Source organism: Emys orbicularis, chromosome 13 (assembly GCF_028017835.1).
Source record: "Emys orbicularis isolate rEmyOrb1 chromosome 13, rEmyOrb1.hap1, whole genome shotgun sequence".
NCBI lineage: Eukaryota > Metazoa > Chordata > Testudines > Emydidae > Emys > Emys orbicularis.
This window is the reverse complement of record NC_088695.1, coordinates 25,586,327-25,612,470: the sequence shown is the minus strand read 5'-3', so window position 1 is coordinate 25,612,470 and position 26,144 is coordinate 25,586,327. Positions and strand designations below refer to the sequence as shown.

Here is a 26,144-nt window from a genome sequence, read left to right as displayed (position 1 = left end):
CAAGTTTCTGTTTCCTCTCCCTTCCCACCATTCAACACCACCTACCTTTAGGTCAGGGATTCCATAGCCTTTCCTCAGAGTGATCTGGAAAACCTCCAGTGAGCTAATGAAAGCTGCAAGTCTTGTCAGGCTCTGCTTGCCGCTTCCACCTACACCAACCAATAGGGCATTTCCTCTGGGGGATTCTAAGATACGATTGATGCGGCAACTAAATTGAAGCATACAGAATCTCTGGTCAAGAAGACTTTTTTCCATATGGAGCATTTCAATACATATTTTACTGAGTAACAAATTAGATTGAGAATAGGAGCAGAATCACAGCAACACTGCCAATCTAAGGGGCATGTTTGCAGTTGATACTCTTCGGTGAGATCTGTAGTAAACAACACAACCAACCAGTTAATGGTTCTATGGCAATTCAGAGCTTCCCATCTCGGTTATTTCTGGATTCGTATGCTGTGTTATGATGTTCAGGAACATCTTACAGTAAAGTTCAGTCCCCATTTACATGGAACATGAGTCAAACCAGACTAAATTGCTGTGTAAATGTGCTCTAATTAGTCCCTCTAGTAGATATTTCCTCTCAGAAAATGTCCAAGGATCCACATTAACCATGGGCTTGATGACATTGGTGAGCTATTAGTCACATGAGGAGTCCCATTATGTATTAATATCTTCATGTATCTAGATCAGTGTAAATCTTTTCTAGGAAAGCTCTGTCAATATTTATTCCTTATCAAAACTACTAATTCTTTAAGGGCCAGATTCTGTCACCCTTGCTCACACTGACACATGGAGTAGTCTCACCAATGACATGCACAAGGATAGGGCACTAAATAAAGATTCATTGATTATAAGGGCAGATCACTGTGATCTGAGCACCAGTGTAACAAAGGCCAGAGGTCGTCCTTGAGTTAATTCCTGTTTGCACTAGACTATATCCTTCAGAAAAAGTGTGCTAACAAAGGCTACGTCTTCACTACAGGGGGGGGTCGATTTAAGATACGCAAATTCAGCTACGCGAATAGCGTAGCTGAATTCGACGTATCGCAGCCGACTTACCCCGCTGTATGGACGGTGGCAAAATCGACCTCTGCGGCTTCCTGTCGACGGCGCTTACTCCCACCTTAGCTGGTGGAGTAAGAGCGTCGATTCGGGGATCGATTGTCACGTCCCGACGGGACGCAATAAATCGATCCCCGAGAGGTCGATTTCTACCCGCCGATTCAGGCGGGTAGTGTAGACCTAGCCAAAGAAGAGTGAGCTAATCGTGTGAAGATGACACATTTCTGAGAACATTCAACAGGAAATATTGTAGAAGTAAATCACTCCCAGCAGGGGAGGGGAAAATCTCACTCACTAGCCAGAGTTTAGATCCCAGTGCAGTGATTAACATGGCCATGGGGCCTGCGATGTCACTATTTCACTGAAAGCGAAATGACACAAGCTGCTTTGGGGCATGTCCCAGAAGCTAACTGATAGCAAGGGTCCAGAGGCATGCCTATCCCACCTGGCATGCACAGTGAGAAACAGTAGAGAGAGTCTCTGGAAACAGTTCCATTGTCTGCCTACATATATGTCTGGGCCTTAATTTCCATACAACAAAGCCAACAGGATAAAATACTGATTTCTAACTGTTTGCAATCAGTTGGGACCTTTCTTTTGAAGATTTAGACATGCTGTTATCCCACTTTTCATTCAAGTAGCTAAGAACACAATGAAAGCACCAGCCATTTTTGTTTCTCTCCAAAGAAACTTTAACTACTTGTAGTTCATATTCCATCAGTTCTCTCTCCCAGACACGTCTTGAATACGAGAACAATTCATTTGAATTTTAAATAAGGTCGGGATGCCATGAGACGCCCTCACTGGCCTCAGCTAGCCTACTTGTTTAATTTCATTTCTCATCAGGTTCTTCATTGCTTTCAGAGCAATAAGCAAAACTCTGATAAAAATCAGTAATTATGAAAGTATAGGTGTGTGGGTAAGGCCACAGAAATATTTAGTGATTAGCACAGATAGATTTGAACTCTTGAACAACTTGGTGATTTAGCCACTAACTGTATTTAACTAGTGAAGTTTAGGAATCAAATCTTGGGTCAGGACTACCAGCTCATATCTGTGGTACTGTCTGACAGACCGTCTGCGGGTATAAAGGAGGAGGGGAACAAGGAGGAATGTGAAAACAAACTTTAAAATTCAGAGCTTTTTCTCTCGATCTTTTACAATATTTAGGGGGAGGCTGCAATCAGATTTGGTCCAGCAAGTCCTCTCTGGTGCACAGGGAGCACACAAGAGAAAATGACAGAGACAACATTTACATCACAATCTGAAAAAATTCTAATACTCAGAGTGCTTGTGTGTGTGTCTGCCTTATGCATAGAATACAAAATCAAGTACAGTTTGATGATCCAAGCAAGCCTTTGCTGAAGATAAACTGCTACTTAATAACTGAATGGAATAAAAGCATCATAGCATGAAGCATTATTATGGTTTTATTAAATAGCAAGGCACTATGCTGCAGGAAATGAAAGGATAGTGAGCTCCTAGGACTCAAAGGAGTAACTGGGTAGATCAAAGGATTGTATCTGTTGTTCTTTTCTATGATAGTAATTGGATTGGTTTCCTGGTACTTAAGGAACTGTGAGACCACCCTTTCCTAATGAAAAAGTACTGCTTCAGTGTAGCTAATGGGGCTCTAGGGCTCTGTTAGTTCAGAGATTCATATGTACAGTATATATAGTCACCAGGTAACATTTTCAAAAGAACCTAGGCTCCCAACTCCCATTGATTTCACTTAGATGAACCTAATTCACTTAGGTGCTTTTGGCAATCTCACTAGGCACCTATCTGCATTCTTAGGTGCCTGAAAATCTTTAAAAATCTGACCACAGGAGCCTAAATTCCATTGACTTGCAGTGAGACTTAGCTGCTAAGGGCCACATTCTCAAAGGTATTCAGTGCCACCAGGTGCAGACATGTGCCTAGTGGGATTGTCAAAAGGGCTTAAGCATTTTAGGTGATTAAGTTTCATTGAAATCAAGGGAGGTAGGCACCATATCTGCTTAGAAACTTTTAACCATCTTCCCAGGCGCCACTCTGCAGCTTTAGGCACCTAACACCTTTGAAAGTCACTTGAAAGTGTGACATAGGCTCCTATGTGACTTACAGGCTTTCAAACATGTTACCACATACCAATTTTCCAAGTTTTTCTTGCACAATGACACAATCAAACTTGTATTTAAAACACATATTAGGGCACCTATGTACTGAGGGCTGGCAAGCAAAATTGTGTACCCTACTTAGGCAGCCCCATTTGAAAATTGAAACCTCTGTGTAATTCATCTTTGTACTACTACAGTGCCCTCTGCCTGAAGGTTTCAAAGTACTTGCTAAACATCAATGAGAAAAGGCTTCCAATATCCCAGGGAGATAGGAAATCCCCAGTGGACAGATGAGAAGCTGAGGAGAGATTAATGGCTGCTAATTGGAAGAGCCCCTATTTTGCATGTCCAATTTGAGATACCCAGGGTCTGACTCTTCAGAAGTGCTGCACTCCTACAGCTCCTCCTGACATCATCTGTGATTATGGCTGCTCATCCCCTCTGAAAATGTTAACAGAAATGCATTACACAGACCAGCTCCAAAGACATTTAGGCTGATGACTCTGTGAGAGTACAAAGACAGAAAATCCCCTTACACATGGCACATGGCATCTTCAAAGAGCACCAGATTCATGGCAGCATTGACCTCATTGTGGTTATCCAAGGCTTCCACAAGGATGTGATTCAGTGACTCCCAGGTCTGAACAGGCATGTATTTGGGTTCCCCAACGCCTCTAGCAAAATGGCAGTACATGTTCATCTTCTTGGTCTCCTCTAGAGTCTCCTCAATTTCCTGCCAATGAAATGCAAAAGGGAAATACAGAATGTCCTGTTCCTATTGCAACAAAGGGAAAGCTCTTTTCAGGAGAACAGATCAATGCAATTCTTCACCAGGTGAGATGGGGCAAGCCTAGTTTGAGGATCCCACTTGATTTAGATGTAAGACAGGCGCCTGGTGCCTAGACTGAGGTAGCCGTGCACATGCTCATTGGCAGAAACTCAGACACCATGGGGACTTCAATGGTGAAAATGTAGGTGCCTAGGAAATTTAGACACCAATAGAGGTAAGCAGCAGCTGAGTGGAGATTCTGAGGATCTCAGTGATGTCTAAATCTTGGGCTAATGTGCCTAAATCCTTGTCTGGATCTGGACCTTGGGGCCAGATTTTTAAACATACATAAATGATGCAATTAGGCAGCTACTGGGATTGTCCAAAGTGCCTAGGCACCTACCTCCCACTGATTTAAAAGACAAAGGGACTTGGACTCCTAACTCACTTATAGAATCATAGAGTATCAGGGTTGGAAGGGACCTCAGGAGGTCATCTAGTCCAACTCCCTGCTCAAAGCAGGACCAATCCCCAACTAAATCATCCCAGCCAGGGCTTTGTCAAGCCTGACCTTAAAAACCTCTAAGGAAGGAGATTATACCATCTCCCTATGTACCCCATTCCAGTGCTTCACCACCCTCCTTGTGAAAAAGTTTTTCCTAATATCCAACGTAAACCTCCCCCACTGCAACCTGAAACCATTACTCCTTGTTCTGTCATCTGGTACCACTGAGAACAGTCTAGATCCATCCTCTTTGGAACCCCTTTTCAGGTAGTTGAAAGCAACTATTAAATCCCGCCTCATTCTTCTCTTCTGCAGACTAAATAACCCCAGTTCCCTCAGCCTCTCCTCATAAGTCATGTGCTCCAGCCGCCTAAGAATTTTTGTTGCCCTCCGCTGGACTATCCAATTTTTCCACATCCTTCTTGTAGTGCGGGGCCCAAAACTGGACACATTACACCAGATGAGGCCTCACCAATGCCGAATAGAGGGGAACGATCACATCCCTCAATCTGCTCGCAATGCTCCTACTTATACAGCCCAAAATGCCGTTAGCCTTCTTGTCAACAAGGGCACTTATGCACTTTTGAAAGTGTTGCCCCAAATCTCTGGCATAATGAACACATAGTATTTCTCAGATGATACAATGGTTTTCTACACCTGAGCTTTAAATTTATATCTAAGCATAATCACAGCTCACAGATTCCAAACCAGCATTTCAAAGCATCTATGTAGTGGTGCAGAGTAAAAGGGGGTCAGCAAACCTTCACTTTTTTGTTTCCTGACTTTGGGGTGTTCCATTACAAGCTCAGAGGCACTTACAGGAGCCACAATATAATTTCAGGAAGTTCAGCTACCTAATGGCAAGGATCATAATGAAAGCTAGCACTGGGACATTACACTTTAAAAAGGGAGGGTTTTCTGTAAAAGGTCCCAAATCTGGTAAAAAGATTTTTTTTATGCAATGCATAGTTCAGCCACGAAGCTGATTGCCACAAAGTATTGCTGAGAACGAGCGCTCCATCAGATTCACCCCAGGATTAGGCAGTTATATGGAAAGGGAGAACATCTGCAGATAGCACAGTTATGAGAGATAAGCTCTGATGTGATCCACTATTCTTAATACTGGGTGCCTCATTGGGGACAGGAAGCACTGCAGGGAAAGCAGATTGGATGAAGCTGTCAGGACAGGGAGTGCCCGGTGTGTGGTGAGAGCTGGAGGCCGAACAGTGCATGGCTGCAGGGTGTGTGTATTGGGTCAGCTACCAGTGCCCAGGATGAAGGGCAGGGGGGTCTGAGGGTTCTTGTTCAGTTCAGGGGAGGAAGGGAGCAGTAAAAGAGGGAGGGGCCCACTCATGTGCACAGGGAGGCCACAGCACTAGAGAAGCCCCCTCACCTTCAGTACCGCTGGGATCTCTGAGGCTGGATCCCTCCGAGCTCTAAGGCCTGGCCTACATGCAGCGTTGGTACTGGTTTAACTATGGCAGTTGAGGGTGTTACTTTATACTGGGATAATTAAATGAGTACAAGCCCTAGTGTGGACACAGTTATGCCTGTGTAAAAGGACTTATCCAAGTAGAAGCACCTTTAACTGCATCCACACTAGGAGGAGCATACCATTGTAATGCTACTGGTACAGTTAAAGGGGTGTCACTGTGTGTAGACCAGCCCAAAGGGGGTAGGGTACAGAGCTTTCCTTGGAAAGATATTGTTGGACCAAGGAGGAGAGCCAAGGACTTAATACTGCGTCTTGACCCCAGCCTCCTCCTGTGGAGACCAGGGAACTCAGCCCAAGCTTGACCCTTGTCTAGTACCTATCATTGGAGACTCCTGAAGCTCTTTACTTACATTAGTTAATTGAGCCCCGCAGCCTCCTGTGAGTCAGGGATCCACTACTTTAGCCATTTGACAGACTGGGGCCTGGTCTACACTAGGAATAATCCACACTCCTGAGTGACATAGTTCAACTGACCTAACCACTGGTGTAGACAGTGCTAGGTCGATGGGAGAATTCTCCTGTCAACTTAGCTACCGCCTCTCGGGGAAATGGAGACCCCCTCCCATCAGCACAAGCAGTGTCTTCATTGAAGCGCTGCAGTGGCCCAGCTGCTGTGTTTTAAATGTAGACAGTCCTTGGGAAACTGAGACACAGAGAAAGGTGCAGTGACTAGTCCGGAGTCATACAGCCAGCCAGTGGCAGAGCTGAGGAGAGACCACAGAGGCCTGGACACCCTGCCTTGTGTTCTCCCCAACAGTGTCATCTCCAAACACATAAGATGTCTTGAGCAGACTTCTGGTCCGGTTATTTTTTTCCGAAATCCACCTCTGCCTCCTGTGCAGCTAGCCCCTGAGAGGATATCCCAGAGCATGTTAATCTGACAAACACCAACTGCAATACTTACATCATAGGACTTCTTTACCATCTCCGTCTGCATTTTATCAAATGTGCTGAAATCTGTCTCATCAATCATCTTATCCCGGTACACCCGGTTTGACTCATGCAGGTAGAGTGTCACCAAGTCTTGGGGAGCCTTCAGACACTCCGGGGTAGAAAACAGAATGCCCTGTAGAGAACATATACACACACATATCAGCTACACACAGCACACACAGCTTCTCCTGTATCTGCACTAACATGCCGGGTTTGCGGGTGAAGAGTGACAAATGCAGAGCTACTGTAGTAAGCATGCAGCAGGACTACTGAGTAACTCCCTACCCAGATAGCCCCTGGAGAATGCAGACTGTGTTCCCCATGGCTTCCCAGTGTGCCTGCAGCAAAGCAGTTTGTGCTGCTTTTGCTTTGTTCCGTGCACGAGGACTCCAAACATTGGTAGAAAGAATAATGGCAAAGCAGCATAGAAGGTCACAGGCCATGGAAGAACATGCTTCGGCACCATCCTGCACTGCAGGCAACCACTGTGCTCTGCACTACTCGGGCCAGCTTACTAATAACCCCTAACTCTTACAAAGAGCTGCTCACCAGCAGATCTCAAAGCGCTTTACAAAGGAGCTTCGTATCATCATCCCCATTCCACAGCTGGGGAAACTAAAGCAGAGAAAGGTGCGTGACCTTGGGGGAGTCACTTCAATAGCCCAATGTTGTAGCCAGGAATAGAACCAGGCCACCCAAGTCCCAGTACAGTGCTCTATCCACTAGGCCGTACTGCCTCCCTGTACCCAGCCCCAGAAAGATCACCCCAGTCCATGGGATCTTCCCCCTCCCTGCCTTGGCTGCCAGGACAGCGAGTGCAGCTGGGAGGAAGAGGGTGTGGTTGGAGTTTCCTACCAAGAGAAGATTAGAAGGTGCAGTGAGCCTGGCCCACCCACCCAAGCAGATGTACTGCGCCCAGCAGCTGGGGTGTTAGTGCTCTCTGGACCCCGCTGCTCTTGAGGGGAGAGGCACAGCGGCAGCCACTACTCCTGGGGGCAAAGGGGTCCCCTGCTGCTGTTGCTGCCTCTCTGGGAGGAAAAGGTGATCCCCTGCCATCACCACACCAAGTGAGCAGCAGAGCCATGGGGGTCCTGAAGTGTCTAAACCAGGCCCTGCAAAGGTCTTGGCCCAGTGCACTGTGACTGAGGCTCAGGAGACCTCTCCAAGCTGCACTGAGTGCTCCTCAGCCCAGAATCAGGGCCCTTCACCTCCCCACACCTTCCCAGCATCTCCCTTGTGCTCCCAGCCAAGAGGGAAAAGCCGTTTGGGAATCTCGAGTGAGCTGACTTAAAAAAAACATAAAATAAGTGACTTTAATTAGGCATGTGCTGTCTAGAGTAAGTATTAGCTGCTGTCAGCTTACAGTGGTGTGTTTACAATGCACCCTATTAAAATGCACAAAAGAATAATATTTCAAAGAGATGTCGCCTATAACTAAGCCTATTAACAATACATAAGGTTTTTAATGACATGAATTAAATATAAAGCTTTATTCCTTATGTCTAATTATTTATACATTAAATATAAAAGGCACTAAAATGCAATCTAAAGTGCTCTTGCTCATCAAGTGCCCATGGCTTGGTTGGGGTTTTTTACATTTGAAGATTGGCAAATTGGCATATTTTTTTCTGAACCAAACTGTGTTTTGAAAATAGCTGACACCTGAAAGCTTGGAAGGGTTCTGTCCAGCACATCAGCCTTGGGATGACAGGGATCACTGGGCCTCTCTGAAACCATCAGGTCTGGTGACACCTCCTGGTCTTAATATTTTTTTATTGGACTAACTTCTGTTGGTGAGTGAGACAAGCTTTGGAGCTTACACAGAGTTCTTCTTCAGGTCTGGAAAAGGTCCTCCCAGCATCACAGCAAAATGCAGGGTGGGACAGATTGTTTAGCATAAGTAGTTAGCTCGTATTGTACGGGACCCTTCAAGATAGAGTGGCCCGTTAACACATCTGCTGTAATAGGACAAAAAGTGGGTTTAGCGGGTTATAGATGGTTGTGACAAGCCATAAATCCAGTGTCTCTGTTCAGTCCATAATTTTTACTCTTTAGCAAAGTTATTAATTTAAGCTCCCATGCCTGTCTTTTGCAAGTGTTTGTGCAAGTTTTCTTTGAGGATAAGGACTGAGAGGTCAGACATAGGGTGATCGCTTTGTGAAAAAAGTGTTCACCCATAGGTGATGGGGTGGTTTTGCCTTTTATCATTTTCCTGGGTGAATTCACTTGAGAGCGTAGTGATTGTCTGGATGGATGGAGCTGCCAATACGTTTCACTATTCTGTCTAGCACATGCAGCTAGTTTAATAGAACTTGGCAAAGACTGTGTGTGTAGCATCCAAGCCCTTCTCTGAATGAGCTGCTTACTTCTGAGCATTGATGTTAGCCTTACAAACCATATAACATGATTATCTCTACACAAGGAGACAAATCACTGCAACAGTGCAGTTCAGTCCATCTTATCCCCCTGCGCTTCCACAGCAGGTTACACCGGCCTCTAATAGTCCTCAGCAGCAGATCCCCACACTCGCAAGCTGTTTTGCTACCACTACACTCATTAATACCTCCCTTGGTCTGGAAGCAGATGTCTTCACAGCCTGTGGCAGCACATAGCATGATGACAAACATCAGTCAAATTGTATTTACATGTCACCACATCTCTCTGGCTCCCAGTGCTGGGATGAATGCAGGCAGGATGGGAGCATCCCCATTAGGGTGACCAGATAGCAAGTATGAAAAATCGTGACAGAGTGTGGGGGGTAATAGGTTCCCATATAAGAAAAAGCCCCGAATATCGGGACTGTCCCTATAAAATCGGAACATTTGGTCACCCTAATCCTCATGGATGGATTTACAGCACAGAAACCCTGACTTCATTACCGGGTCCAGACCTTGGTCTGAGATATATTAACTAACCAGCCAAGGCCCAAAGAAAACAGTTCAGATAGGCTGCAGCATGCACTTATCCCCGCCCATCAACAGTGTGAATTGATGGGGGTGCTGGACAAGACTCCGCTCCCGATGGAAAGGAGCCCTGGGTGGAAAACCAATCATTGCACTTTTCTTGGTTTATGGCAGTGATTCTCAACCCACGGGCCACTTGCGGCCTAATCAGCACACAGCTGCGGCCCATATGCCACCCTCAGAGCCAATCGGGTAGTATATATACTGTGTGGATGTGGCCCACATAACCCATAGAGAACTGCATATGCAGCCCACAATGGTAAATAGGTTGAGAACTACTGGTTTATGTTTACAAGTTCAGCCATGCGTATCATCTGGGACCAAGTGTGCAGTCCTGGAATTACTGTCTAGTATGGCCCGGGATACCTCATGGCTCTGTGTTACACCGCTAAAGGAGTATACCCATGGGCTCCCCTGAGCGGACATACATTCAGTGCTACATGGCTGCAAGAGGTTCGTGTGGTGGAAGACACCAGAAAGTTCCTTCTTCCTTCTGCTGCCACCACAGCACACATGAAAGACATTGCATCATCTTCACATGGAAATATTGCTCCCCTAGACAGCAGAACTAGCAACAGTAAAGGCCTCTGTTGGGAATGTGCATGCAGTATAGCCTTGGAGCAGTCTGGACCTCCGTCGGCCTTTCCTTTTCATACTGCCATATGCTAGGAATAAATATACTGGGAATAAACGGATGATTTGCAATCTTGTTTTTCAACTGTTTGATGTTTAATAATTCAACACTCCAAGCATTCATCCAATACCTGAAATATTATCACACTCATTCTGGACTTGAAGTGCAAAGAGGTATAAAATGAACCACAAATGCTGGGTTTACTTTGTTTTGCTCATGGTTCCTATCTCCTGAGCACTGCATCCTGTAAAACAAAGTAATTGGCTCACTGGGGCTTTCTGGACAGGCAATCAAAAGTTTGTGGAGGAAATGGAGAAAACAGGACAGATGGCTCCTAGCCTCCATTAACTTAACTATGCTCTGCTGAGATGATGGCCAGTAATGCCATGCCAAGGGTCACAGCACAGCCTTCCCTGCTGGCTAGGGGTATGGATGGAGTCCAAGATTACCATACTGTGGGCTGATGAGAGGCGCAAAGGGGGCTGCGAGGAGTAAACACTGAAGTTGCCCTAGCACAAGGGTTATAACAAGGGGTAAAAATCACAGCTCATCCTGTATAAAAATGTCCCAGAAATAAATGACTTTTAATCCTCTTAGTTCAATTACAAATTAAAATATTTTTTTTAAAAATAGCTGGCTCTGTGAAGTGACCCTGGTCCATATGGTCGACATGGAAGGAATGAATCTAAGTACTGTTATTAACTCAGAAGCGGGGTGGGTGTTCACAAGCTACTCCTCCAGGGCTACTGTTGTGTCCTTAGTGCACACAACAGGAAGAAATCACACAGGCACAGTCAGGTTCCAAGTCAATAGTGAGTGAGCCCTCTAGTGGTGCTCTCTGTGTTCTCTTTAAAGAGACACTCCCAGTTCCTATACACAACAGCTACAATTCTGGGGTGTGCAATGGGAAAACAATGACATGGAGGGCCAGGGAAAGAGAGGGGCAAAGCTGCCAGCCAAACTGGAATAGAGTATGTATGGAGAGTCAGAACACATACACCCAGCCTCCATATGGCCAGCCACCAAGAACAGGCTGTTGGGTTTTTGGTGAGGATTGTTCCCAGCTCAAGCAAATGCAGTGTGTCACCATGTCTGGGAAAGCGTGTGGACAGTGTTCCCTTAGGAGTCCTTTGGCACAGCACAGTAAGGCAGAATAGCTTCCTCCTATTGACAAAAACAGAGCACAAGCCATTTCCAGTGCATTGCCCTGGCGCTGCTTCGGAAGAGCTGGAAAGGAATTCTGGGAATGGCATGCAAGTCACACAGTCGCAGTCCCACAACAGAGAGGGACATGAAGTGGAATAGGGATTCCCTGAGCTGAGATAGCTGGGATAGAGGGACAGTAGAGGAGGCAAAGGACCTCTCTGGCTTCAAGATTAGGCTTGATAAGTTTATGGAGGGAATGGTTTGATGGGATAATGTGATTTTAGTCAAATAGGCATTAACGGGCCATCGCGGGTAAAATGAGGGTCCGGCTGTAGAATCTTGCCTGTATGCTCGGGGTTCTGCTGATCGCCATATTTGGGGTCGGGAAGGAATTTTCCTCCAGGGTAGATTGGCAGAGGCCCTGGAGGTTTTTCGCCTTCCTCCGCAGCATAGGGCAGGGGTCGCAGGCTGGAAGATTCTGTTGTGGGTGAGTCAGCTTTTGTGGCCTGCATCATGCGGGAGGTCAGACTAGATGACCATATTGGTCCCTTCTGACCTTAAAGTCTATGAGTTAAAGTCTATGAGGCAAGACTGATATGAGGCCTGCCGGTCCATAAGAGACTATGTAGTTGAGCAGGGCTGATTTGCTAGTGTGTGTTTGTCAAAGGTACTTTTTATATGCCCCCAATTCCCATAGGATCAGAGCACCTCCCAACCTTTAGTGTCGTTATCCTTACAACACCCCTGTGAGGTGGGGAAGTACTGTTCTACATGGCGAACAGAGCCACAGAACTTCTAAGGTATTTAGACTCCTAATTTCTGTTGAAATCAATGGGAGTTTGGTGTCTAACGACTTCTGAGGATCTGGGCAAAAGACTAAGAGACTTGCTCAAGGTCACAGAGGAATTCTGTGGTAGAGCAGGGACTTGAACCCAGCTCTCCTAACTCTAGCCTAGCATTTAACCATGGGCCATCCTTCCTCCCAACCGATGAGCATCTGTGTTGGTAGGTGATGTATGTAGGTACACAGTTTTACACTGTATCTCCTAGGGTTTGTGGGTTTGAGTTTTGCATTGTTGTCTCTTGGTCCACAGACAGCAGCTGCACCCTCCTGCCACCAGTTTGGGAAACATTCTCATTATTCCTATTCAAAACCATAAAGGAATGCCCACAAATACAGACCTGACTTGCGGCTTTTCCATTCAGTAGCAGCTCTAAATGTACTTGCCTACTGGCCAAAGAAAGTCCTATCCCTCCACTGGCTCAGTACTTCCAGGTGCAACTCTCTCCCAGTCTTCCTGTTTCTATCCAAAGCAATTGTCAGTTTCTCTTCTGATTTATCAAAGCCAATCCCCAACTCATCTCCCAACCACTTGGCAATTTGTGCTCCTGTGGAGACTAGAGCAATTCTAAAGCAAACCAGGTACCGGGCAATAGTCTGCAGGGTCACATCTGTGCTGTGACAGGCTGTTTCCAGTGTCACTTTGGCATGCCAAGTGTAACAAGTATAGCGAACCACCCCGTAAACATATTTTGCCCTAATTATATAATGCCAACTCCTCACCTAGCAGCTGGACCATTGTGGTTCGTCCTGGCCTGGCCAAAGGGTGAAGAGCAGTTGAGCAGTGGAGGAAATCACATCCAATAGCAATATTCGGGACCTGCCACCACTGCTCTAGAATAGCTTGTAGGTGCTCCAAGTCCCAAAAGGAGGGCACGAAACATTCTTGTCTAGTCAAGGCGAATTTGAGCACCATTTGACACAGTTTATTCAGTACTGCCAGAAGACCCTCCAGCCACTAGGTTTGTGTCAGGTTCCTTCACATTCAGCTATGTCATTTATTTGTCTAGCTTAAACCCTCTAGCATTTTGGAGAAAAATGGAGTGAATTCCACTAGGATTCACCTTCAGTGCAAGCCATAGTGAGTTACTCTCACTGTGCAATGCAGGCCATTAGCCTGCCAATCAAGCTGGTGTTGAGTATTATATATACAGGCACTCTGAAAGTCTGAACAACATAAAAGCAACAAGTGAGCAGATCTCTGTCAGAAATGATTTCTGCAGATGGCTACTTTGGAGCATCCTCTTCTGGGTAATATTCACATACACAGGTAGATTTGCATTCACTCATTCTCCATTAGCAACAGCAACTAAGGCAAAGGTTCCTGGAGTGAGACAATTAGCACAGCCCTTGTAATAAGGACTGTCAGCCTGTTTTGACAAAGGGAATCAGGCAGGGATTGTAAGTCACTGGTTCAATATTTAGCTACAGCTAAGATAATGTGATAGAGACAGATTCTTTGGGCAGATCAAAAGTGGAACAGCAGTTAACCATCTGTGCAGAGTCAACAGTAAAACAACACAAAGGCAGAAAGTTCCAAAGGTGGACCCCTCAGGAGTTTCAATTTGCATAGGTTTTGTGCCACATACCTGTTACCATGAGCTGCTCCTGCAGTTAGAAAATAGCTGGTGGGAGAACATTCACTAAAGGCCCTTTATATATGAAGCTATTATATGCTCAAGCACTTGATTGTTTATTCAGGATTAAACTGAATTTTAAAAGGCCTTTATACTATTATCTACAGTACTGGCATCTGCACATTTCTTTATCCGTCCAAAGGATAAGACAAGTGAGATTTCTCTATCTGCTTTTCCTGATGGCTGAGGATTCCAAGCTATGGCACAACAATGCTTTTTGCATTTTCTGTTTTTCAATTTGAAAATGCGACGCATTTACCATAACTCAGTGCGACTGGAAAGGCAAAGACAGAGCTCAGTGCTGATTTCAGTGCTCTCCACATCAGCTTCCACAAACAGGGCAAACTAGATGGGAAATTGAGACATCTCAGTAAAGGAGGAGATGATGGTTTGCTGAGGAAGGGTTTCAAGGAAAACTGAACCACAACCTAAATAAACAGCCACAACAGAAGAAACATGATTTCTTTCCTTTTGCAACTATGTGATAACCAGAAGCAACCTGCAGCTCTTATCACTTCACCTGCTCTCTGCCCTGTAATGCAGCTCTGCGAGGACAACTCCTACCATTCCACGCCTCTGAGCACCTTTCAAACAGACCTCATTTAAAAAAATAAAACAACTTGCCATAAAAATGTTTCTTCTTCCCTAGTCACCCCTTCAAAATACAGTTTGGCTAAAAGCAGGGATTTGAAGTGACCCTGGTCTGAAGCCAAGGCCTGACGACACTCAGCCTTCCACCACTGACAGTTTTTAAGGTCTAATACTCCCTGACCCATGGGAGTTATAAGCTCCTGCTCCGGCCTGCAGCAGAGCTGGGATTCTTGGCTTTCCATTAGTTTCTAAAAGTTTTTACTCAGTTCTAATGGGTTACACGACGCTGACCTTAAAGACATGCACTTTTAAAACAGTGACTGCAAAAGTGACAGCAAGGGCTATAGTCAGGGTGTGTAACAGATCCCATTCTCAGCTCCCATGGTAAGCTGTTCATGACTATCCAAAACTTTTCTCCTCTAGGCTTCCAGTTTTGATCTCTGCCTCAGGACTCTTTGAGCAAAACTGTGTAGCTATTTTGGAATATGAGAAGAGTGAAAAAATAACTTTTCCCATTATAAAAGAAAAATCTTGCAACCTCTTTTTGGTGCTGAGACAACAGAGTCAAAAGCTCATGTTTAGCAGGGGACTTGGTCTCCTTAAGGAAAATCATCTTTCAGTGATCCAGTGGGCATTGGTTTGGATTTGAGTTAGTTACAGCCCTTTACAAATTGCCACTTGGGCATCCACCATACACCTGGTATGGTGTTACCATGGCATTTAGAAGCATGTGACAGCTGAGCGGATGTGTGTGTGTGTGTGGGGGGGGTGTTAAGGTAGCTCTGGAGGAGCCCTTGCCTCACTCAGTACACTGATGTATGGTGTGTAGTGAATGATGCAAGGGGCGGGCTGGAGATAGGTGCTTTCAAGAAGCTGACCAATAGCTAGACAGGCTGGTACAGACACACAATGCCCTGTTGGCCAGAGGAAGGGATTATTTCATGGGTTCGCTGGAGTTGCATGGTGCTGCAGGAGGAGTTTCAGGAGGGATGGAAATGATCATCTTGAGCATCAGGGGCTGGAGGAAGCTCCAGGACTGAGCACGTGGGAAGACAGCAGAGGTGAAATGGGAGAAGGCTGCAGAGTGGAGAGGCAAGAGGCTTGAGTTGAGCAAGGGAAGGGCAATGCTTTCACCAAGAGGTAAGGGAGGAGGGCTAGGGGAGCAGAGCAATGGCACGAGAAGCAGAGGGCTGGCCTCGAGGGTGTGAGTTTTGCTTTGCAACCACTATTTCTGAGATGTGCAGAAAGCAAATATTTACACAAATGTCTGTGGATGTAAAGTCTTAACCTGAAATAACAATCAACATGATCAACTAGTTCCCCAACTAGTATCAGCCTCATCACGGACTGGGGCTCGGCAGAGGCAGAACAATGATTTGTTTCCATGAATTTGTAATGAATTCTGATCTGGGGGCAAGTTACAACATGGTTTTCTCTGCTGCTATTTCTGCTGCTTCTTTCTTCACCCCTGCAGGACTGGAGAGTTCTTCTCCTTCCCTGTTATTTCTGGTGAGCAGAGTCTCTCTTGGCAGCCAGTGCGTGCCATGGAAAGCACAGTGCCACTGTGTTTCATTCAGCCCATTCACAAAGCCTGGCCTTCATCGTGGGCCTGTTTTAATTTGTCTCTGTCATCTACTCCCACTACAGGGCTGTGACTGATCCTACGCTTGATAAACAACTGCTCACGCGTTCTCCTCACTCATACTTCCAACAGTCTGCGCCTTCCCTAGTAACCCTTCCATAACATCTGAGTGCCTGACAACCTTCAGTGTATTTATCCCCCAGCCCTCCTGTGTGGGAGGGCAGGTTATCCTCTCCATTTTACATGTGGGCAGCTGAGGCCTAGAGAGACTACGGGCTAGATTGTTAAAGGTATTTAGACACCGGCACTCAGTGTTGCAACACTTAACTGATTTAGGATCCCTAATATCATTTTGGGGGATTTAGGCACTTAGGAGCCTAAATCCCATTACCTATTAATGGGATTTTGGTTCCTGGGTCCCTAAATCCCTTTTGAAAATGAGCTTTAGGATCCTAATTCCATTAGGCATTGCGACACTGAGTGTAACCATACCTAAATACCATTAAAAATCTAGGCCTAGGTGACCTGGCCAAGGTCATACAGGAAATCTGTGCATGAGCAAGGGAATCAAACCTCTCTCTCTTAAGACCTAGTCTAGTACCCCTAATCACTGGACCTCTTTTAGGGTTGCCAACTTTCTACTAGCACAAAACCAAACACCCTTGCCCCGCCCCCTGCCCTGCCCCTTCTCTGAGGCCCCACCTCTGCTCACTCCATCCCCCCTCCCTCCGTGGCTCACTCTCCCCACCCTCACTCACTTGCTCATTTTCACCAGGCTGGGGATGGGGCTTGGGGTCCGGGAGAGGGTGAAGGCTCACCTGGGGGTGCGGGCTCTGGGGTGGGACCAGAAATGAGGAGTTCAGGGTGTGGGAGGGGGCTCTGGGCTGAGGCAGTGAGTTGGGATGCGGGAGGGGATGAGAGCTCCGGCTGGGGGTGCGGGCTCCGGGATGGAGCCAGAGATGAGGGGTTCGGAGTATGGGAGGGGGCTCTGGGCTAAGGCAGGGGGCTGGGGTGAGGGAGGGGGTATGGGCTCTGGGCTGGGGGTGTGGGTTCTGAGATAGGGCCAGAAATGAGGGGTTCTGGGTGCAGGAGGGGGTTCCAGGATGGGGCAGGGGGTTGGGGTGCAGGGGGAGGGATGACTGCTCTGGCTGCGGGTGCGAGCTCTGGTGTGGGGCTGGGAATGAGGAATTTGGGGTGCAGGAGGGTGCTCTGGGCTGGGACAGAGGGGTTTGGAGGGTGAGAGGGGGATCCAGACTGGGGCAGGGGGGTGGGGCAGGGGGGGGTGAAGGCTCTGGCTGGGGGTTTGGAGGGTGGGAGGGGGATCAGGGCCGGGGAAGTGGGGCATGGGAGGGGGTCAGGGGTGCAGGCTCCGGATGGTGCTTACCTCAGGCAGCTCCCGGAAGCAGTGACATGTCCCCCTTTCGGCTCCTATGCACAGGCATGGCCAGGTGGCTCTGCGCGCTGTCCCGTTCGTAGGTGCTGCTCCCGCAGCTCCCATTGGCCATGGTTCCCAGCTAATGGGAGCTGCAGAGCTGGCATTTGGGGCGGGGGCAGCGTGCGGAACCACCAGGCTGCCCCTACACATAGGAGCTGGAGGGGGGACATGTTGCTGCTTCCGGGAGCTGCTCAGAGCCACAGCAGGCAGGGAGCCTGCCTTAGCCCCACTGCACCGCTGACCGGACTTTTAACAGCCTGGTCAGCGGTGCTGACCGGAGCCGCCAGTGTCCCTTTTCGACCAGGCGTTCTGGTCGAAAACCAGACACCTGGCAACCCTAACCGTTTTCCTCACTCCTCAGCTGATCTCACAGGCTTGAATATCTAACAAAGGGGAAACCACATGGGCAACAGGAAAAGGAACTTCAGGCCCAGAAACCCTCCAAAGTATTTAGGTGCCTAAGTATCCTGGAGGATCTGGGTCTTAGTTACTACGTGAAAAAATATTTTACTCCAAAAAAATGTGTGTTGTCATTTTCTTGGCAGACTGGACTGAACGCCACATGGAGCATACGCAGCCCTGGTGAGTCTGCATACCTCCCATTAATGTTAATTTGTGCTGGGCTGACACAGAGAGGGGACCACACACCCATAAGTTCCACATCCTACCTTTAGTCAACCTTCGAGTGCCCCAGGAGGAAAGCTACTGCACTTACTTGAAAGATATTGGAGAAGTCTCTGAGGTTGAAAATATAATGGAATTTGATAGCCGTTGGCAGGAAAGTAGCAGCTACTTTCTGGTGCAGGCCCAGTGCCAGGTGTATCAGCTGCTGAGACGATTTCTGCACAGGCCCAGAGAAATTCCCCCGTTTCAGATGCTGAGTTAGAATGACACTGTAGATGGTGGACAAAGCTTCCGATCCAGGGAAGGAGAGAGCAAACACACTGAAGTGGCGCTGAGGGAGGGAAGGAAAACAAAGAAAGGTTTCAGACTGGGTTGGCCTCCTTTCTTGCTGAATGGGAGTTTGGGCTCATTGAGCTGATCAGAAAGCAATCAGTTTTCCTACTGTGATTTCTCATCCCAATAGCTCAAGCTGATGAGCCACTTCTGAGGCATCCGCTCCCAAAGGGTGGAATTGTCAATTGCAATTGATGGTTATTATGTTACAGTTTTTAAGTCAAAATGGCAAATAAACAAGCTCAGTGAATTGATTTTGCTGATTTCCTGGGGATAGTTTAGGCCTGTTTTTCAGAAATGTGCAGCCTCCATTGACTAAGAGAGACCAGTGAGGTCCCGAGCACTTTGGAAAAGCTGGCCATTTTATTCAGGTGCCCGAACAGGAGTTAGCTCTCTAGAAAAACTGGTTCTTTATACCAGGACAATATTTTGTCCAAAGGATGGTACCCTTCGTGTAAGGTGCTGCATTCGGGACCATTACTCAAACAAGGGATTGCAGGTTCCTTGTCCCTCTCAGTAAGAGCTAGGCTGACGGAGATGGGTAAGTCACAAGTTTTCAAGAGGTCAAAATATCTCATTTTACCAAACTATGGCAGCTCATTTAAGGAGGTCAGGATGCTGGGTAACTCCTTTCATGGAGAGGCTGGTCAAGAAATGGAGACAAATTCATCTCTCAGTTCTACATGTTCACATGAAAGTTCTAGTGGCACCAGCTGGATTGCATGTATGTAACCTCTAAGAACGGGATTTGGTTCCCATGCAGGATACGATGCATCAGGCTGTTGCGATCCTTCTCATAAGTCCTGTTTGAGATCCCTATTTCTCTCGTAAGTACTAATAAAACCCAGTCTGTTTTCATTTTGCTGCCTGCCAAGGTGACCTGGGAATAGCTGACAGTTAGATACCTAGCAATTCCCTGACCACTCTGGGGCTCATTTGGCAAATGCTATCCCACCAATGCCAGCAGACAAACTGTGCACCTTGTGGTAAGAGAACACCTTTCACAAGTTAAATAGGAGAACATAAGAACGGCCATACTGGGTCAGAGCAATGGTCCATCTAGCCCAGTATCCTCTCTTCCTACAATGATCAGTGCCAGATGTTTCAGAGGGCATGAACAGAACAGGAAGATTATTGTGTGATCCACCCCATGCTGTCCAGTCCCAGCTTCTGGGAGTCAGAGGCTTAGGGACATCCAGATCATGGGGTTATATCCCTGACCATTTTGAATAATAGCCACTGATGGATTTATCCTCCATAAACTTATCTAATTCTGATGTGAACCCCATTACATTTCTGGCCTTCACAACATCTCCTGGCAATGAGTTCCACAGGTTGACTATGCATTGTGTGAAGAAGTACTTAAATTTGTTTTAAACCTGCTGCCTATTAAACAAAGCAATTGCCAGACTGGATCAGAGCTGAGATCCAGCTAGTGCACTACCCTTCCTCTGACATTGGCCAGACCCAGATGCTTTGGACGATGGAACAAGCAACCTGGCACAAAGCAGATGTGGTATGATCTGCCCCTTATGTTAGGTCTCCTCCTAATCCCTGACAGTCAGTGACTGGCTTAAGCCCTGAGGCATGAGGTTTAATATCTCTTTCCAAATCCATGTTAGCATTAGCTATTATAACTCTGGATCATCTTCTTTCCTATTTTCATTGTATTTCATCTCTTTGGCAAAGGAAAATGTAGCTGGTCGCATGAGGATTTTTACAACCCAAACCAGAGAAAGTGAGTAACTACATTCCAGGGATAACACTAGATAAATAAAAGCAAACTCAATCTGTATTACTGTGAAGGCTGTTGGCTGGCTGGCAAAAGTGAGAGTCCATCTCAAACTGTGAGCAGTAATGTGTTAGGAAATATGGTGGGAAAGGGGCCAAAAATGAGGAATAAGGGAGAATTCTGCTTTCTGTTCCACCAGTGTAAATTAGAGTAACTCCACTGATTTAAATGAATTTACATTGATGTAAGTGACAGCAGAATTTGGCCACGTTTCTTAAGGCTGGAGTATTAACTACAGCGTCATGGCCATAATCTGCCCCTCCAGGTTATTCTTTTAAAGTCCATTCTGATAATATTCTAACTCTCCCAGTGATTTAATAGATTAGCAGTGTGCCGGTTAATTGACTCTACCTGAAGCCGTGGGTTGATGGTGAAACTCCCTGCAGTGGGATTCATACACGACACGTACTGCACGTTCATGATCTCCTTCAGGGACAGTTTGTTTCTGTCGTACCTGTGGCAAACAAAGCAACACAATAATTGCAGCCTATTAGCAACAGACTTGTAGCAGCACACCCTCCCGTCAGGGCCAGGTCTGGAGCAGTGGTAACACACTTGTGTAACCCAGATGACTTCAGTTCATGCACCAAGACCCAGAATCAAAGACTATGCTCTTTGGGACACGGACCATGCCTTCCTGTGTGTCTGTACAGGGACTTGCTCAACGGGGTCCTGATTTCAGTTGACGGCTTTTAAGCAGCACAACAAGTACTATTGTTATTATCCCTCAGTATCACATCGTGGAGATTTTTTTTTTAAAACAAACAGCCTTCACAACATACAGGATCTTTAAGCATAAAAAGCGGAAAGTTATTGTCTAAAATTTATTCCCCCATGAGTCAGCAATAAATCTTGACCATGAACCAACTCTAGGATTGAATAGTCAGGATTTTTGTTAAACTCTGCAGAATTCCTGTACTTTAGGTGCTCAAATGCACTCATTATCCTTTGAGTTTCCTTAAAATTCTTGCAGTGCCCAACAGCGCTGTCCTCTGGAGGTCACTGATCATGATGTCTTGCAATCTAACGTGTTCTTGAGCTGCCCATTCATACCCTTACCGATTGTTCCAAGTGATCACTGAGATTGTATTTGTTGTAGTTTTTCATTGTTTTCCTTTTCATGGCAGAGTTCTTTATACTTCACCATCTTCTCTTCTTGTTTCTTTTTTATCTTTCTGTCTGCTGGGATGGCAATAGCAATTAACAGGGTCTTGTTTGTCTTCTTTTCTACTACAGCTCTGTCCAGCCTGTTTGCCTGCACCATTCGGTCTGTGACAACTACCAGATCCCATAAAATCTGAGCCTCTGCATTCTCTGGAGCACTTTCGATTTGGTGGTCATAATACCACATGGCTCGTTTACATCAATACTTGCCACAGAGGCTCCAATGCAGACACTTGGTGATTTCATTGTGTCTACTCCTGTATTCTCTCCCAGCCAGGCTCCTGCAAGTGCTCAATATATGCTCCACCACTCTTCCTTTTCAGAACACACACACTGCAGTTCGGGGAGCAGTTCTGTCAGTCAATTTTGTTTCGAACATAATTAAGTCTTAACGACTGTTCTTGTGCACTCACACTGAGGCTCTTGGTCTCTCTTTTCAGGTATCCTCCTACAAGACATGAATCTGTTAATCTTTGATCACTAAAGGGTTCGAGCTCTCCACCGCTGTCTGTGCATTGATTTCTGTATAAATCTTTCCAAGTCTTTCTTTGGCAGTTTGCTTTCTCCTTTCCTTTATGCCTTCTTGGGCTGGGATGCACTCTGCCTTAGCTTGTTATCTCAACTAGATGATCTTTTGCTCTAGCTGACTTCTTAAATATTTTGATATTATATTCTTCATTGTCAATTGCTACCTCTACCTTTAGCACACCTTTAGCTCCATCGCATCGTTGGATGTACATCCTGTCCATGTCATGATATATATTCATTATTCTGTGTATCACCAGGAGGTTTCTTGTTTGGACGTCAATTTTTTTCTTCTCCTCTTGACTCCACTTGATCACGCTGGCAGTTATCCGGTTAGTCAACTGACCTCAGCTGTATAGCTTCACCAAACTTTTCTACACGTCATGGCTCTCTGCATCTCCTGTTGTCCATATAATTTCAGATCATTCATGTAAAACAAATGGTTAACTGGTTGTTGCTCTGAACTGATTTAATAACCGCAATTTAGCTCACAGAGAATTCATGTCAGTGGGGGCATCAATACCACAAACAGCACTGGTGATAAGTGCTTGAAAGATTCCTCTTTTAATTTGGATGCCATCAATGAGAGTCCCTTCCTGGCTGAGCTAAGGGTTCCAGTTAGCTGTAGATTGGGGCACAAAGGAAATGAACTTTGGATGAACCTATTGCATTTTCAGTGTCTCAATGATCCATGAATATGGGACCCTGTCATGTGCTTTTTGATCATATACCCACAGCATCTCTCAATTTTTCTTTTTCTGTTTTGCATCTTCTGTGATCCTCCTGTTCATCCTGAGGCGGTCTTTATTCCCTTTCATGTCACTGTGAAGCCAAATTGTTACTATTAAGCACTAACTAAAGACTGCAAGCTATCCCTCCCCACATATAGAAATTGGAAGGGAATTGTGCCTTGTGTCATTGTTTCAGCTTCCTGAATGGGAACGTGGAGGGAATCCGACACATATGCATAGGTGACAGTGCTGTGTCTGAGTGCATCAGTGAGAGCCTTGCAGTTGTGCACGTCCGTCCAGCCCCAGGGTAGCACATCACAGTGCCAGGGCTGGAGTATCGGATGCATGTGTCTGAGGAGCATGCGTACAACAGAGTAAGTGTGCTATACACATAGGCGGCAAGTTATATGGGCTCATGGTGCCCGGGCTCCAGCAATATTCAGGGAAGGCATGGGGGGGGGGGGGCACGTGAACCACCAGCTGGGGGAGGCTAGCCCCAGCCCCACCCCTGCTGCCCGAGCCGCTCCCCTTCCACCTCCCGCCACAGCCAAGAGCCCCCACCACCACCACAGCCACTGGCCCAGTCCCGCTCCAGGCTAGCTCCCAACCCCCCCCCCCCCCCCCCCCCCCGTCCCAGCCCCCCCCCCCCCCCTTCCACCTCCTGCCAGAGCCCAGAGCCACCACCACAGCCACCGGCCCAGTCCCGCTCCAGGCTAGCTCCCAGCCCCATCCCTTCTGCCCCAGCCCCCCCCTTCCACCTCCCACCAGAGCCCAGAGCCCCCCACCACCACAGCCACTGGCCCAGTCCTGCCCCAGGCTAGCCCCCCAGCCCCAAAGGCAGAGCACTGGGGGCTGCAGCCGCAGGGGGCGGTGGTAAGCAGGGGGTGGAGGGACCTCTCCTTCCAGGTAGACAAAGAACTACGCCAACAGTAGAAAGGAGAGCTGCACCCTTGTTTCACAATCAGAATGCCACGCTCATCCAGTGCACTAAATGCCCCAATAACAATTACGTGGGTGAAGCCAGACAATCACTATGCTCTCACCCGGGAAAATGATAAAAGACAAAAACGCCCTATCACCTGTGGGTGAACACTTTCCACACAGTGATCACTCTATATCTGACCTATCAGTCTTCATTCTCAAAGGAAACCTGCGCCTGGGAGCTTAAATTCATAACTTTGCTAGACACTAACAATCATGGACTGAACAGAGACACTGGATTTATGGCTTATTACAACAATCTGTAACCCACTAACAACCCTGGATGCTTCCCCCAGCCCACCCTCCCTCCACTCCTTTCCTCCCCATAACTGGAGAGGTGTTAACGGGCCACTTCACCTTGAAGGTTCCTTGAAATGTGTTAACTACTAATGCTAAACAATCTGTTCCACTTCCTATTTAGCTGTGACGCTGTGGGTTAATTTCCCAGACCTGAAGAAGAGCTTTGTGTTACCTCAAAAGCAGAAGTGGATCCAATAATAGATAATGTTTTCACCCTTACCTCACACTTGTCTCTCTAATATCATGAGACCAAGATGGCTACAACAACACTGCATGCTTAGTGCCAGATTAACAGCATGAATAGCATGGCGCAGGGGAAGACACCTACCAGTGGCCATAGTCCATGTGTTGTCTGATCAGTGTGTGGGGCTGCACTGTTCCATAAGTGTCCACTTCAGGCATGTTCATATCGTCAATGAAGTAGATGAGTTTCTTGGTGCCAGGTGGGCCATAATTTCTACCAGCCTTTTTATCCAGAGGCTTCTCAAGTACAGCTGTATGGAAACAAAGGCAGATCATTACAAACATTAGGCTGCATTCACAGAGGATGTAAATAGTGGTATGAACGGTACGATTGGTGCACACCAGCCATCAAACGTGTACGTGGACAAACCCCAAAGCAGGAAGAGGTTAATGGTCTGTGTTAGAGGGGAGGGCTGTAGCGAGCTCTACCCACAACATCAAGCCTGCAGGGGATAAAGAGGAAGGAAGCAGGTTTTAGAGGTGGGTTTTCCTGACAGAACTATCTTGGGTCTGAGGCAAATGAAGTAGGGGTTAGAAGGAGCACCCCAGAACTAGGACCTCAAAGTGCAGCCAAGCTCGGGAAAGGCTTGGACCGGCCATCATGTTACCTGAGTGTCTGTCACCTCATCTCATGAACACATTGCTTGTTAATTAAGTCAAACCCCAGGATGGGGGTGAGTTTTGACCTCACACGGGATATGTGGATTTGTCTTGTCTCAGAACAGGTAGGAAAAAAGTGTCCCTCACTATTGCCTGCATCAGGGGAGCTAGTAATTTGCCTTGTCTGAAGACGAATTGCTGATCTTCATTAGGGGAAGGCTGAAGCACTCTCCACTGGCTTCCACCAGCTAGGAGAGGCAGGAGTCTCCCTCAGCAGTGGTGGCCAGATGTCTTTTAAAACCTCCAAAGCTTCACGTTGTGTGACCAGGCCAAACTCCAGCAAGAGCTGGCAAATGCTCACAGGTTTCTGTCTTTTGGCTGGGGAAGACCATTTCTTATCAGTTGTTTCAGGTCCTGTGAAGGAGGACAGAGCTTTTTGCAATGAGCCTAGGAAGTGGTGAAGGGTTTGGAGTTTTTTTGTGCTTGTTTGTTTTTCCTGTAAAGAACCATGCAAATTTATAGTTCTATATAAATATTTAATAAAAAAAATCACAGCCATATCGTCCAAAGGATCCTGCATTGTCCTAAGTTATCATTTCCTTGAACACCAATGTGAGCCAAGCTTTATTGCACTCAACTGGTACAAAACCAACCAGACAAAGCCATATTCTATACCCCTTTCCCCCCCTTGTATGTTTACTTTGGGAATGCCTTCTGTCTCAAGGTGTACTGTTTTTCAGTACATGCCAACTAAATTTGATTTGTTTATACAGTTTTTAGTCTTCAGTGGACTTATAGCAGTGCTATAAAAACATCACAATAAATAGCAATTATTTATAATTACAGAGGATTGGACAAAATAAAGGACACTGGGTATTTTAAAATAGCCATTTGTTAGAATATACATTTAATACATGCATTATCACGTGGAAAAAGTTATTAAGGGACTTTTTTTCAGAATACCAATTATAGGTTTATATGTTCAAAAATGCCTTTTCTTCACCATTGCTCAGAATCCAACGGATTTCTCATCTTTTGACAGCTTGCTGCAAAAAAACATTTAAAACTCTAGGGAAAAAATGATGAACCTCCTCTCAATGGAGTAGCTTCCCACCAACCCCCCTCCACAAAACCACAATATCTGAGGTTTCTGGTA

At 46.5% G+C, this 26,144-nt stretch overlaps 1 protein-coding gene across 1 annotated transcript in view; it reads right to left on the bottom strand.

Annotated features, from left to right (window-relative positions):
• DNAH9 (dynein axonemal heavy chain 9) overlaps positions 1-26,144 on the bottom strand; it is a 420,192-nt gene that overhangs the window by 236,922 nt on the left and 157,126 nt on the right. The window contains exons 39-44 of the mRNA XM_065415313.1: positions 24,474-24,639; positions 20,796-20,898; positions 18,411-18,650; positions 6,838-6,999; positions 3,701-3,897; positions 46-208 (exon numbers count right to left, since the gene is read on the bottom strand). Coding sequence (XP_065271385.1) covers positions 46-208; positions 3,701-3,897; positions 6,838-6,999; positions 18,411-18,650; positions 20,796-20,898; positions 24,474-24,639 — 1,031 coding nt within the window. The remainder of the gene's footprint in view (positions 1-45; positions 209-3,700; positions 3,898-6,837; positions 7,000-18,410; positions 18,651-20,795; positions 20,899-24,473; positions 24,640-26,144) is intronic.